Source organism: Tetrao urogallus (assembly GCF_951394365.1).
Source record: "Tetrao urogallus genome assembly, chromosome: 1".
Lineage (NCBI taxonomy): Eukaryota > Metazoa > Chordata > Aves > Galliformes > Phasianidae > Tetrao > Tetrao urogallus.
In genome coordinates, this window is record NC_136813.1 from 163,873,413 (window position 1) to 163,888,989 (window position 15,577).

A 15,577-nucleotide genomic window follows, 5' to 3' on the forward strand; every position below is an offset into this window, starting at 1 on the left:
TGGGTGGGAGATATGGCGCTCTATCCTGTAAGGAAGCTTCCTTGAGTCTCAGGGTCTAAAATATTGTCCAGTTAAAAACCCTACAGAAAACCATGTTTAACACAAAATAACAGATGTATACGACTTTGTGGCCTGTAGCAACTCTGAGCAATTAATTTGAATAAAAGCTTTTAAAACTATATTAAAAACTTGCAGAATCAAAGTACCATAAGTATCAACACATTTTTGAGGACATGTAATCTTGCTTTTCATTAAAGAAAGCTAGAGAGTTTATGGAAACACATACTATGAGAATATAGTTCAGTTTCCAAAGTCAAACATAGAAAACTCAGAGAATCATAATTTTATAATTTTCCATATCATTTTATTTCTTCTCCAAGTTGGTATGTTCTTTCCTATTACTTTGGGCAAGAATCCTATGTCAAAGACACTTCTGCACCAATGAATACTGATCATTGTGTATATGTACAACAGACGTACAGCTGGGGACACCACAGAAATGGATTCCAGCGTGCTACTTGCATATTCAGACAGGGAGCTGGTGTATATTATTCTGTCACTCTGTCTGCAATCAATATGCAGCTGCACAATCCACTGTTATCTCTACACTCCACCATTTTGATAATCTACCTCTGCATATCATTCTTCTCTTCTGTGGTTACACAGATCTTAGAAGACAATCTCTCTACCACAGCCTCATCAGACAGCCAGATGGTGCAGATATTTAGTATTCTACTCCTATCTTCCTTTTGTAGTCTACAGACCTACCTGTACCATCCTAGTTTTACCACCATTCCTGATACTTCATTGCATTCTGAAGGCCATCTTGCCCAATTCATGTTCAGTGTAACACAGACCATAATAACATTATACAAAGGTGCCTCTACATGGTGAAATAACCCATCAGCAGAGCTGTCTATAACAAAAATGGAGATTTTTTAAATTAAAAACAAAAACAAGAAGTTATAAAAAAAGGATGAAGTACTTCAATAAAGCACTTACTGATGGACGAGACAAGTACAAATACCAAATTGATATTTTTTACTTAGTTGAATTGTTTGTGGAAGAATTATGTTTTGAAGACACTCACACGCAGCCAGAATCCTCATGAACAGCCAAACAGTGGTTGCTGACAATGCTCCCAAGGTTGATTTGAAGCAGAGAATAAACTAAATTAAAATCTTTACTAGTTAGTTGCATTGGAAAGCTGAAAATAGTTCCAAATAACAGAATCACAGAATTGTAGGGGCTGGAAAGGACTTCTGTAGACCACAGAGTCCAACTCACCTATGAAAGCAAGTTCCCTACAGTACGTTACACAGGAAAGAGTCCCAGAAGGTTCTGAACATCTCCAGAGAAGAGACGCCACAGCCTCTCTGAGCACCCTGTTCTAGTGCTCCATCACTCCTACAGTAAAGTTTTTCTTCATGCTCAGATGGAACTTCAACTTAGGGGCTTAGTGCCCCTTCTTCTATCACTGGGCACCACTGAAAAGAGCTTGGCCTCATTCTCTTGACTCTGGCTCTTCAGATATTTATAAGCATTGATAAGATCCATTTTTAGTCTTCTTTTCTCCAGGCTGAACAGTCCCAGGTCTCATACAGGAGATGCTCCAGGTCCCAGTCATCTTTGTAGCATTCTGCTGGACACTCTCTGGAAGTCCCTGTGTTTTTTGAACTGGAGAGCCCAGAACTGGACACAGAAGTCCAGGTACGACCTCACCAGGGCAGAGCAGAGGGGAAAGACCACCTCCCTCAACCTGCTGGCCACACTTTCTGTAACACGTCCCAGGATACCATTGGCCTTCATGGCCGTAAGGGCACACTGCTAGCTCATGGCCAATCTGCTGTCCACCAGGACACTAGGATTCTTCTCTGAAGAGTTCCTTTCCAGGAGGTCAGACCCTAACTTGGTCTGATGCATGTTAAATGACAAATGAGAAACACAAAGTCATTACAACTGTTAGAAACAAGTGGATGATGTCTCTATCCCCATGACAGTCCATTTGCCTTTGGTATGTTTAGAGACACTTTCTAATTTTATGAAGAAAAACCTGGAAGTAAAATGAAGCTACCAGAAAAATAAGTCTAGTGGGTATCTAATATTTTAATTCCATTAACCACTTAAAACTGTGCATCACATATCTATTATTTGCAATAATTAATGTACAGTGGACTGAATTACACTATCTCTGCAAAACAGGTGTATCAGTAAGAAACATGCTGAATAAACGGATTTTGGTATACTAGTATCTGTGTAGCAAATACTGTCAAGGTTGGTTCACCTGGAACATTTCAGAAAGGAGGCTGCTCACATCACCCTGCTTAAACAATAACAAATGAAATAGGAATGCGTCTCTTTATTGTGCATGACTGTCAATACTTTCATTCATTCTTCATTTTTCTTACTTACAAGGAAAAGGAAGTCTATTTTTTACTGATGTCTAATATGCACAATCCAAATGTTTCCACAGAATGTAGACTGTTGCACAGGATGGTTCTAGTTCAATGCTTAAAGTTAAAAATAAAAGCATTTATACTGCACTTTAGGCTTCTAAAACCCCATTAAGCATACTCTTTAGTATGAGAATCACTCACAAAAAGAAATATCTTTTCTTATTATTTTAATCTCAATTTTAAACTGTTCATAGTTTTTGTTACTGTGAATATTACTTGAAAAAAACACATGTTTATAACATTTCAGACTGCAAGAAGTCATAGCATCTTTCGCAACAACATAAATATGCTTTCAATAATATCTTATTATTCTCCATATCTGGCATATAAATTTGAAAAGAAAACTCTTTACCACGTTACCTTTTTCCATCCTTTTATTCTGTGTAATCAAGTAATTAAGGTTTGGTTTTTTTTCACTTCACTCTTCATTAATGTCCTTTACAGCTGTTCAGACAAGGCTACTCTTTAGTTAAAAAGAATTTGATGTTCTACACTGATCTTTTTACTGACTTAACCAAATTACACCATTCTTTGCTGGCTCTCTTATTACATATCCGAGCCACTTAAAATTCATCGGCTTTACTTTTTTGCCCACCTCAGTACAGTGCAAAACCTTCCTCTTCATGTCTCATAATGACAGGGAGCTGTTTGAGCTTTCCAGCACAACTCTACCTTTTCAATCACAGTATCTTTCCACCTAGCTTTCTATGATCCTTGTTACATGCCAGCACTTACCAGTTCAAACTGTTTGCCTCATCTTCAGATTCTGCCATGTCACTAATGTATACATAACCACATGATATACGCAAATCACTATTTCTAACACTAAAGAACGGCTCTTCCCACTCTTACGAGAGCAGCAGAAAGGCATTACTTTATTTATGCCTTTTGCTACACATCTCTTAGCTGATTCCTTAATTATTTCATCAGACTCCACGGGGCTTACTATTTTTCTTAATTGCCTTCAGTGAAGAACTTTGTCAGAAGCCTTTTGAAAGTCCAAACAAATTAGATCAAGCATTTCTTCCTAATCCATTATTTTGATGACACAGTCAAAGACTTCTACCAGGTCAGAGAAGGTTTTCTTTTCAGTGTAGCAGAGCTACACTGGTTTCTTTTAGCGGAATTGAATTATCCATTTTTCTCCTCATTCTATTATTAATGATGTATCCATTCCATTTAGCTAATACTGAATTAAGACTTACTGACCAATAAGATAATTCTTGTTTGTTCAAATAAGCATCACAAACAAAACAAAAACCGGTTTTTAGCCTTCATTTCTTCATTAGGCATTTAAGAGAGAATGAAATTTGCATCAGTTCCCCGTAAGACTTGGTCGCAGACATTCAACCATCTGAATCTCCTATTTTCTCCAGCCTCCAAATTTCTCTTCGTGTTTCCGTTAATTGCCCCAATTTAACATAGCATCTCACCTTTACTACTTTAAAATTATAGATAGTTCTTTGAAATTTCTGTAGCAGAATTCAGTTACATAATTTTTTCAACTTCTTTGTAAAAATTCCTTTGAAGTCTTTCCTTCAACTCTTAGGGAAAAAAAAAAAAAAGCAGGTCTGCTGATGTTTTCATCACATTTTCTGCTGCTAATGTATCTGAAAAAAGCCCTTCAATTTATTTTATCTTTAACCACTAGGACCTCTTGATTGCCCCTTAGACTATACAATTTCCATCTTACATTTTTTTCCTGGCATAATTTATGTTCTGTTTCAGCAGAGCCACTTGATCTGAATTTAGTTGGAAGACACTACACTTATGGTCAAACATTTGCTTTCGCCTTACAACTTTTGTATTTATTATTAAATACTTCTCTTTACAATCTGTGGCTGATTTGCTATTTGCAATCCCATTCAAGAGCAAATTCAAAGATTTACTCGTAATAATTTAAAGGCCACAAAAGGACATTTATGTACGTACTTACCTTAATTAAAAGAACTGACAATTAGACATCTAAATATTATCACGTGCAGCAAAACATTTGCAACTTCATTATAAACAGTCCCAAGTATATTAGAAAAGAAACAGTATAAATCAGTTTTAAAATGATATTTTTACATCAGTTACTTTGTTTAGGAAGTGTTTGCATGTATACGGCTTTAGTAATGATCAACTTTTTGTTAGATCTACTGTTAAGTTTTTCTTTTCTTTTCTTGCCTTCTATTGCCATTACATTGCTTCATGACACAGAGAAGGAGAAGACACATTTTTGGGTGTTCTCTAAAAGCTTCATTTAGTATAATTTGATGTTATTATTTTCCTACCAGAATAAAATGATCCTAACGTTCCCTTTCTTCCAGAAAGCTCTGGCTGACTTTCCCCAATCTGGGTAGGGTTTGTCCTGAAGCATCATGTCAGTGACCTACACAGAAAAAACATACAGGAAAACTGCTGTCATGAAAGAGACACTCAGAAGGACTCAAAGAACACTTCTTTTCATCTACAACAAATCTGTTTCAGTTCTGATGACGTTAGTAATTAGGCAATGGAAAAACAGCATCTGCAGTATCGCTTTCAGTCAACATGAGGTATGCTAGACATTCAGCCCCTAGAAGTGTGAGCAGTTCCTTGAGAAACAAGGAAAACCGCGGGATATCCAAAGATAAGAAGAAAAGAACTAACCTAGGAGTTGCAGCAACCTACAGGACGTAAGTTACTTTTGCCTATGGCCATACATAAGCTCACATACGTATGGCTTTCCAGTCCAGCCTGGGCCAGGGACCCACTTCTCCAAGAGCAACACTGGCAGTGTTTTCACTCTTGAAGGGAGAGTTGTAACCAGGGAGTACAAGCCTGCAAATTAAGTGCTATACGCCATTTATAATCTTCTCCTGCTTCCTGCTTTCAGAAAGAAAAACACACTTGGGAACAGAGACACGAAAAACCCTTAAAACTTGCATGGAATTTAAAATTATGAAATATTTATTCTCGTTTTCATAATTCCTGTCTGAAAAGACCATCTGTTTCTCTGCCCAGAGACTCATATGTATGCACTACTTCTGTGTAGTACACAAAAGAATTAAAAATGATTTTCAGCTAACTGTGGGAGGTTAATAGCCCCTCCGGCCCTTCCACTTTGGGAAGCCTTGTTTTCACATCTATTTACTTCCAGATAACTGTGCTATAAAGAACTGAAAGTTACATACAATAAGCTCATCAATGCCACCGTGCAAAAGTTCCAGAAATGTGGAAAGCCACCTCTACATAAAGAGTCAGAATTAAACAGAAAAAGAAAATAGGGGGAGCAAATGTTAGTAAAGACAAGTAGGACAAATTCTTACTGTCTGTCATTGGTACCAGTACAGCAGAAAATTACTGATTGTTTTGATTAGAATGAAAATAACAATTAAATTTTAGAAGGAAATATGTTAATCTGGAAATTAAGACTTTTTATTATTATTTTCCATCGAATTTGATTTAGTATAATGTTTTTAGCATCTAATTTACAATGCAGTGAGTTAGCTACTATTTTCACAGACATTAACAACATTAAAGGAACACGCAGGCCATGATTAAATCTAAACCACGTAGGAACCAAATTCTAAATTTTGGCTCCTAGTCCATTTACAGTTAAAAGCACTTAGCATAATAGCCTGGAGGACTGGATCCAAAGGATAACATGTTAAATAAGTAGAAATACACATTCTAGGATATTCTAGTTCCATTAAAATCAGCCTGAAGAAAGAATGCATTATGCTCTGAAACACCACCTTTATTAATTGTTTTCTCTAAGTAATTTTTTTCTCAGGTCAACATGCTATCATGCTTTTTATAACACTGCCATAAGCTAACTAAATATTCTGATAAATATTTAATGTTGAACAAGAACTCTGTAAAGGTTTAATTCACTACACTAGTACCACTTAATCACTTAGGAAGGATCTACATAGCAATAAATACCTGCAAAGTTACTTTGAGAGGTTTTATTCAATTTCAAAAGTAGTTGCTTCAGAGGATTTCTGGGAAATACTTATGATATTTGCTAGAAGAATGCAATCTGCTCCCCTACAACCAATTATTTGTGGCACATTTCATGAGAATGACATTCAAGAAGGAGACATTTTCTGAGAAAAATGGCAAGATGAGGCAGGAAATGTTCTTTCTGATATCAGACAGTTGGTCTCTTATCTCCCAGCTTTGGCATTTATTTAAAGTCGTATCACCAGATCAATGTCAGGTCAGTTGCAGCTAAATTGGTTGAAGCAGAGACAGTCATTAAAGGGATGCATTCCATAAAGAGAAATCCAATTATCTTCTGCATTAGAGAAATCAAATTCATTTTCTGGTTTGTTCAAGGACAGTCACTGTGGAAAACAGCTTATGGGAGAAAAGTACTCAGCACCAACACAATGCAAACAACTGTTAGGACAAGAACACCTTCTCCCCTCCCATCCCCCCAAAAATGGTGCTAGAATTATTTTGGAAAAAAGAAACAAAATAAAACACTTTAATTTAATTTTCACAAGTTAATAATCCAGAATCACAGAATTACAGGTGTTGGAAGGGACCTCTGGAGATCCTCCAGTCCAAACTTGCTAAAGCAGGCTCCCTTCAGTAGGTTGCACAGTAGAGTGCACTGGTGGGTCTTGAATATCTCCAGAGAAGGAGAATACATAACTTCTGTGGGCAGCCTGTGCCAGTGCTCTGTCACTCTCACAGTAAAGAAGCTCTTCCCTATCTTCAGATGGAACTTCCTATATTCCAGTTTTCACCCACGGCTCCTTGATGTGTCCCTGGGCACCACTGAAAAGAGCCTAGCTCTAACTGTTAGGAATTTGTAAAAGTTGATAAGATTCCTTATCAGTCTTCTCCAGGCTGAACAGTCCCAGGTCTCTCTGCCTTCCTTCATAAGGGAAATAGATGCTCCCGACCCCTAATCATCTTTGTAGCTCTCTGCTGGACACTCTCTAGACGTTCCCCGTCTTTCTTGAATTGAGAAGCTCAGAACTGGACACATGACTCCAGATGTGACCTCACCGGGGCAGAATAGAGGGAGAACAGCCTCTCTTGATCTGCTGGTGGTGTTCAATTTAATATACCCCACGATATCACTGGCCTTCCTGGACACAAAAGCACATGGCTATCTCATGGTCAATCTGTTTGACCACCAGGATCCCAAAGTCCTTCTCTGCAGAGAAATTTTCCATAAAAATAAGATAATTGTGTGGTTTGGTGATTTCAGATTTTGTTTTCTTTCTGTATTTCAAAATGCAATTAATGTCCAGTAAACCTTTCTGTCTTGCTGTACAGTATTTGAAAACACTGCTGATACTCAAGAATAGAAAACAACTGATCACCTCAGTAATTCTATGTACCCATGCACCTCACATAATCAAGATAAATCAGGAAAAGCAACTTGCAAAGTAATCACGGAATGCATTTTTCTTTCTTGAAGAGCTAAAAGATGTAATATTATACTGTAAACAACTAACTACACTGACTCGATTCAGAAAGAAATGGACTCTGTTATAATGACTGTATATCCTTTCATTTTATTTAGTGTCTCGTGAGAGAAATGGCTAAACTGTATACAAATGCAGAAAGCTTCATAATACACATTTGCTGACTTTTTAAGATATAAATGCCACAGAAAAATATTTTCCTTGAAAGAATAAGTATGCCTGGCACTGCTTTGTCATCTTAGATTTCATTTTACCAAATAAAAACACGAATTTATTAACTATTCATAGCTTTCATTTCACATTAACTGTGGAAATAATGTATAATGTTATCATTAAGCTACGAGCTACGAGCAAAAATGTTATGATTCACAGCTTTTGTTATAGAAAATTAAATGGTTCCTTTTAATATGATATACTACAGTTATTAGAAAAATGATACCATATCATATAAAAGAAAGAAAATGAGATTCAAAGTCATGCTCAGAGCATGTAACTTACACAGGCAACAAAAGCAGAAAGCAAAATTCTAAAAACGTCAGAAAAGCAAACGTCCAGAAAAACAAACACAAACAAACAAAAAGCAGTCAGAGATCTGAGGTACCTGAGCTACACTCTGTGGAACACCTATAAGGATTATGTATCTCGTCCTTCCAAGTCACTGCTCTTACAGCATATTGCTCAGGACGCTCCGCGCACAAACCTTACATCTCTCTTCCATAGACAATTCTTTCCAGCACAGACAATGCCTGCACTGGGAGTTTGGAACCCCAAGTATCTTTTCAGATAATAAGCTAGCTGCAAGTGCCTGTTTCTTTCTTTCTTTTCTTTTTTTTTTTTCAAAGATGTAATGCTTTGGCCATGCCTTCAAAACACTTTCCAAATCCTTCATTAGTAGGAGCTATGCTGTGATCCTCAGAGCACTAATAATTCCTGGAAAACTAGCGTCCATAGGCTGCCTGCCAAGGTGTTTTCATCTGCCAAACTGTATTTTAGAAACAAATAAAAGTACATCAAATAGTTCCAAAGTAGCATTTCTCCATATAAGCAACTGAACAAACTGTGTATTGAAAGATGAAAGGATGCTGGACAAACTCTCAAGGATGTGTTGTGTTCTATGCCACAACATTCAGTAAGTAATACTGACAGCCAGTGGAGGATTTTCATTGCTTTATTGACAGTTTGATAAATTGTCAAAATAGGAGAGCAACCTCCAGAAATTAACCAAAATTAACAGAATACAGAGGCAGCCAAGATCAACAAGGAAAGCCTGGAAATACAAAGCTCCGGTGAATTCTGAAATCTTTTTTTTTTAATTATTATTATTATTATTATTATTTTTCAGTAATGAGCAATGCAAGGAATAACAGCCAATAGAACCACATCTTGTAACAATAAACAGGTTGTTCATGAGCAGCTACTCAGCCTGGAGGGCAAAACTTCATGGTGCTATTGCTGGGAAATGGAGTAGCTTGAGTAACTCTTCATTTGGTAAAATTGATCACAAGCAAGTGAAAAGGTAGGCACAATGAGCACCATGCCTGCATGGAAAAAATTATGTGTTCTAAGCAATGCTTAAAGACACCAGCTTTTACCTTTGGCATATTACATATCTCTTAATTATGCATTTCTACCACCATCAAGTATGAGACTCAAGTTTTCTAAGTGTTAATTTATTTCTATTTCTAGAAGCTTCAAATTTTCAAAATCTCTTGTTTAAATCATATTCCTCTTTAAAAGTAACACCAAATTATTTAATTTGAAACAGCCTTGAAGCAGCTCAGGAGTAGCACTTTCCCACTCATCCCAAACTGTTTAAACAAGAAACGTATTGCTCTCAGTCTTTTAGCAGAGAAACAACTGATAGGGCAAGAATGACAAAGCACTGATGGCAGAATGGCATGGTGTGTGGGCACATTGCTTGGTTTCGTTGAGCAGAACACTTCTCACTGAAATAACCCATTGGTACTTTTGGGAATAACTCAGCAATGCTTATGAGCCTCTGAAAGGTAAGCGTTGTTTTTTGTTTGTTCATTTTCTGACTGGTGTGGCTAAGCCAGGTTAAAGTAAGAACATTTAGTGAAGTCTAAGTGTGAAGTCAATGAGGACTAATGTGTGTACCATGGAGTGTGTGCAGCCGTTCCATTTCCTCTGCTTTGCAGCTCTGTGCTTTTACATAGAAGTTATATATAGGTGGCCCAGTATCTACACATCAATTCTTTATTATATCGCAGTTTTCACTACATCATGGCAACCATACACAAAATCAGGGCTACATTTAGTATTCAGTCATTAAAAGCTTCACTCCACCATTTTGGGATTCATCCTCTTTGAGATACTTAAAAATTGCAGAGTTGTTCACTTGATGTGCAAAGTAACCTGTATGAAAGATGCTTTTATGCTTCTATTAGCTGGACGTTAGGGAGAAAAGACAGAGAAAACCGTCTGTTGTGGATCATGGCTCAATACTTTCATGACTTACACATCGATAATACAAAATGTCTTCTTTAATTATGAAATTCTTTTGGCATATGAGCAGAAGTGTCAAAAAATTTGATACATATCCCTCAGAAAGAACTGTTAATTTATTTTAATCTACTCTGTCGCATTTTGGAACACACAAATGTGTAACTGTTTGAAAACTAATGCAACAAATATTTATACTAAGTCTTACTGATCTATAAAAGAGAAGATATTTTTCAAGCTAAATATTTTTGGCTGCAAACACATAGTCAGATTTTAAAATAGTTTTGTCTACTTTTACATTTTTAAATGCTCTTAATGCAGATGCATTGCTACCCTGAAAATAATCAAGCTAATTTCTCCTTCATTTTTATTGGAAGAAATTCTTTATATATTTGCACTTGCAAAACAAAAGCAATCACAGACACAAAATATGGCCCCTTCAATCTACTCTTTGTTTTCTCAGTTTAGTCAAAGCTAGTACACTGTTCTTGCCTTAACAAACACACTTTTTAATAATAGGTAAATCCTGAAAAAATGACATTAATTGTCTGTCACAATTCACTAATCAATATGAATGATACATAATACTGTGGTTCAATTCTCAAGCTTCCAGAACAGACCCGGTATTATTTTCTGCATTTGACCATTTTCCATCACTGTTTACAGCACTGCCCTTATGAGCTGTGTCACATCTGAATTATTCCCCTGATCCACAGCATTTGCACACACACTGTCTTACATCTGCTTTTTGTTTCTGCAAAAAAAAACCCACAACCAACCAACCAACCAACCAACCAAAACTCTGCTACACCAACCCATTTCCTACCATGTTTCAAATCCCTTCTGTGCACACAAATCACTGAATATATACAACAAAATACAAAATACTAAGTGCCATGTGGCAAGCACTTGCTGTTTATATAGCCATTGACACCATGATTCAGCAGATATTTATTCTTGTTTTAGCACTCCTTATTAGTGTTACAAATGCACAAGCAGAGGTTTGGTTAATATTACAGGCAATATGTGAGACATAAAGCCACACCATAATTTTTATTATGTCATTCAGCTCTGTTTCGTCTTTGGCTGACATGGCAGGAAAGCTTTCTTTCTTTCCTTTGGGAGCTTGGTGGCTTTGTTCAAGGCAAGAGGTAGAAGTCATGCCAGGTGTGGCACTCTTATCTAGAGTGATAAGAATATTTTTTTTATTCAGAGAAAAGAAAAACAGGCATTTCTGGAGTGCAATCATTGCAGGGAAGTTGGTCTAGATGGCCTTTATAGATCCCTTCCAGAAGAATTCTATGAATCTATGATTCTACATTCACACATCCTATTTCTAAGAGTTTTGTGCCTTCATCGGGCTGATCTGGGAAAACAAACCTAGAGAATCCAAGTTCTTTTGAAAGGTCCTGTAGAGGAATAAGCACAGCTGAAGGATTCTGGAGAATGGATAAGTCATATCACAAATGAATGACACACAAAATGGTGATCCTAGAGAAGCTGTGGATGCCCCACCCCTGAAAGGACTCAAGGCCAGGTTGGATGGGGCTCCGGGAAGCCTGATCTAGTGAGGGGATGGAACTGGACGGGCTTTAAGATCCCTTCCAACCCAAGTCTTTCCATAATTAATTCCGTAATTCCCTGAATTCAGTGAGCAACCAACAAGCAAAACCTGACAGAAGGTTAAAAATGTGTTCACTCTGAAAGGGCCTTTATACAGAAAATGCAAATAGTATTTTTAAAGTAAGGAGGAGACCCTGAATGTTTTGGAATTTTCCAGAAATGCAAGCTTTTATTTCAAAACTACAGCAATGCACAGGTTTTAGTCTCCCAGCTATATAGCCATATAGCTATATACAGGAGACTTTGTTTTAGCATATATGAAACTATACACCAAATGGTAATATACAGTAATTAAGATGTGATTCATTCCTTGATACTAAGTCTTCACCTTGGAAAAATTTTAAGGTCTGAATATGCCAGCAAGTCACAGACAAGCTCAACTGACCTGTCTCATAAAAGTTAGAAAGCTCACTAGCAGCATCAATGGAACAATAAGAAAAATCCGGTTTAATTTAGCTTAGATACAACATAGATGCTGAGCTATTCTGGCTAGATTGGCAGCCACTCTGGATGCATCCACAAGATGTACTAATGTCCCTAAAGGTAGCTTTCCTGGACTGTGGCAACAGAAGGCTTACCAGAGTGCCTGCTGTGCAGTGTGCTAAAGCCTAAGCATATATATAAAGAACATCACTTGCTGAGACATGGAGGAGTCCCTTGCAAAAACATATTCAAAAGAGAAATTTATGAACTGCTCACATTTATTTCTAGTATACCTTCTTTCAATATCTCCATACAACAGTTTTGTCTGTGAGACTTGCATGCATCCATATGCTATAACACATGGACCATTAAGTACTGCTCTTGGGCAGTGGCATCATTTGTATTTGTATCGTGATACTCTCAGAGACAGAAATTCACTGTTAGACTTGTACAGCATCAGTGCAACTTCTCCTGTGTCATCTGTGTTTGCATGTGCCAGAAGGTATCATTTGCCATTCTGACAACTGTGGTTTCAAAGTTCTTGCTCTTCAGATAAAAGTATCCATAAATGACAACAAATATGTCACTTGGTGTCTTTTCACCTGGCTCTCCATTTCCCACAAAGTATATTAATTATTAACCGTTATTAATTTAATCATATTTGTTGAGCTAGTGGATAAGAGCCAGTGGCTGGAAAGCTGCCTGATGGAAAGGGACCTTGGTGCACTGATGGACTGAACTGAATTATGAATATGAGCCAGCAGTGTGATCAGGCGGCCACACAGCATTCAGAGTTTAAGAACTGTGTTTTGAAAGACTTTCTACCAAATATGCAGTGGGATTTGATCCAGCTCAGCACCACACAGCTTTTCATTCAGTCCTCCAGAGAGGGATGGGGAGAGAACCGGAAAGTGGTAAAACTTGTGGATTGAGATATAGACAGTTTAACAGGACTGATAAGAAAGGGAAAGTATTATTTTATATACCATTATATTAAGTTGCATTATTATATTACACTTTACTCTTCAGCATGATGTCATACGGTATGGGACATCCTTATGGCTAGTTAAGATCTTGTTCTGTCCCATCCCAGCAACCTGCGACCCCCAGCCCCCTCGCTAGCAGGGCATTGTGAGAAGTGGAGAAGTCCTTGGATCTGTGCAGCACTGCTCAGCAAGAACTAAAACATCAGTGTATGCTATCAACACTTTTCTCCTAAACCCAAAACATGGCACTGTACTAAATGCAATGAAGAAAATTAACCTTATCTCATTTGAAACCAGGATAACATGCTGCCTTGAAATTAATTAGAAACAGAAAATTCCAAACCTAGGCTTTCAGATAAAATTGTTGCTACTGCAGATTCAAGACTATATCTTACAATCTTTTGGCAACATTGAATCACGCTATCTTTTTGTACAGCAAGCACAAAGAGGTAAAGATGGTTGCCAAATGTTAATAGGTACAATTGAAAATCATTCAGGCACCAATTTGGGAAGAACAGTGAAGACACACACCAGATAATGGTTTATGAAGAATTCTGATGTACTATTAGGGTTGATAGAGGGTATTTTGGAAAAGGATGAACAGCAAGATGTGGACTGAGAGAAACTGCTTTAACTCTAGAGATAGGATTTTACTCTTCCTTCTGGACTGGTGCTGCAGAATGCTCTACAGCCAGTTTGGCTGCAAGTAGATGCAGGTTGGAGGATTGCTAGAAATGACTGTTCGTAACACTGCTTTCTTGCTGCCTCTTGACTACAAGAAATTGCAGTCCTTAACCAACATGCTGTTATCTGAGCATAGGAAGAATTCTGTGGCTTAGTTGCTTCAGCTCAATAATGCGTGAAAAAATGCCAGAACCTCTCAGCAGACAGGAAATTCAAAGACAATGGAAAGAGATTTCTTCCACTGTTCAAGCATATTTGAGCGCACAACCTTTACCATACGGTTTTTACTCCACCATATCATAAAGTAAGTCTGTGTCCAGACCATACTTTCATTTGAAATTGAGTTTCTCTCACATAAACAAAAAATCAAGATTATTCTCAGTTTTTTTTTATTGACATCAAAGGCATAGCTATCCATCTGTAAATGTTCATTCCACGAGGAAGCAGGATTGATATCATTTAGAAGAAAGCAAATAACACTAGATCATGCTTGTACAGCTATTTGCCATTTGTTTGACATGCTTATTTTTTATCCACTGTCTAAACACAAAGCCATGTGAAATCAGCTAATGGTCACTCATTAAAATGTACTTTTCCCTTATTTATATTCATAAAACACACCGTAGAGCAAACCAACAGATTCTTTAAAAAAGAACAAAGGAGAAAAATCTCAAGGATATCAACTTTACATGAAAAGGGAAGTTGCTTTTTTGTAAGTTCAGTTGATACAAATTAAAATATACTACTTTATCAACATGGAATAAAGCAGGCTTCTTTTAAAATCAGATTCCCCTTTGAAGAACATTTTTTGGTCAATTATTACTTCTTATATGTATAGTTCTCAAATCTGAACCATACTGTGTGCACAGCTGATACGGTACAATCTTTGCTCTACAGCTGGTCTTGTTTGTCATCTCAGCTTACTTGATTAAGCATTTTAAACAGTGTTTTGCATAAATTGTGCACCTTCTCTTGGAAATCGCCTGGTTGGCATTTAATTGAAAACCAGTTGACTTCTCAACATCTTATTTGGATTTGTCCATTTCTCATTCCACAACTTTTGAAAGGTTTATAATCAGTATCTTAATTCATTCTTTCTGTACAAAACAATAATGAATTCTCTCTCTCCAATCCTTTCAAAATAATGTTCTATCAATGTTGGTAAGCAGCTTCCAGTGATGCTGGTAAGCTTCTTTACGTTTAGCTTAATGTTTTGGAGGATAACGGAACAGCTTTCTTTTGCCATAATCTTTGACCCTTAGCTTCTGACTGATACTAAAAGCTTGTTGTAAGTGTTGCATTTATCCCTTCTCTTCTGAGTGTTTTACTAAGTCACTCCCTTCCTTCAGTCAGATTGGGTGTTTGGTGATTTTTTTTTAGATTCCTCTTTCTCTGAGTTTTCAAGAAATTGAATGTAGATTATATTTACATGCCTGAATTAGCTGTACAATTAAAAATCACATTTAATTATTCCTGTCTATACTTACAGATGTTTCCCTTATAATATTAACATAAGCTATTTGGGCTT

General features: G+C 37.0%; 1 protein-coding gene across 1 annotated transcript in view; it reads right to left on the reverse strand.

Annotated features, from left to right (window-relative positions):
* The window catches only part of TMEM117 (transmembrane protein 117), a gene marked incomplete at both ends in the record, with an annotated part of 190,871 nt that overhangs the window by 69,587 nt on the left and 105,707 nt on the right, over positions 1-15,577 (reverse strand). The window contains one exon of the mRNA XM_079549617.1: positions 4,733-4,830. Within this exon, the coding sequence (XP_079405743.1) occupies positions 4,733-4,830 (98 nt within the window). The remainder of the gene's footprint in view (positions 1-4,732; positions 4,831-15,577) is intronic.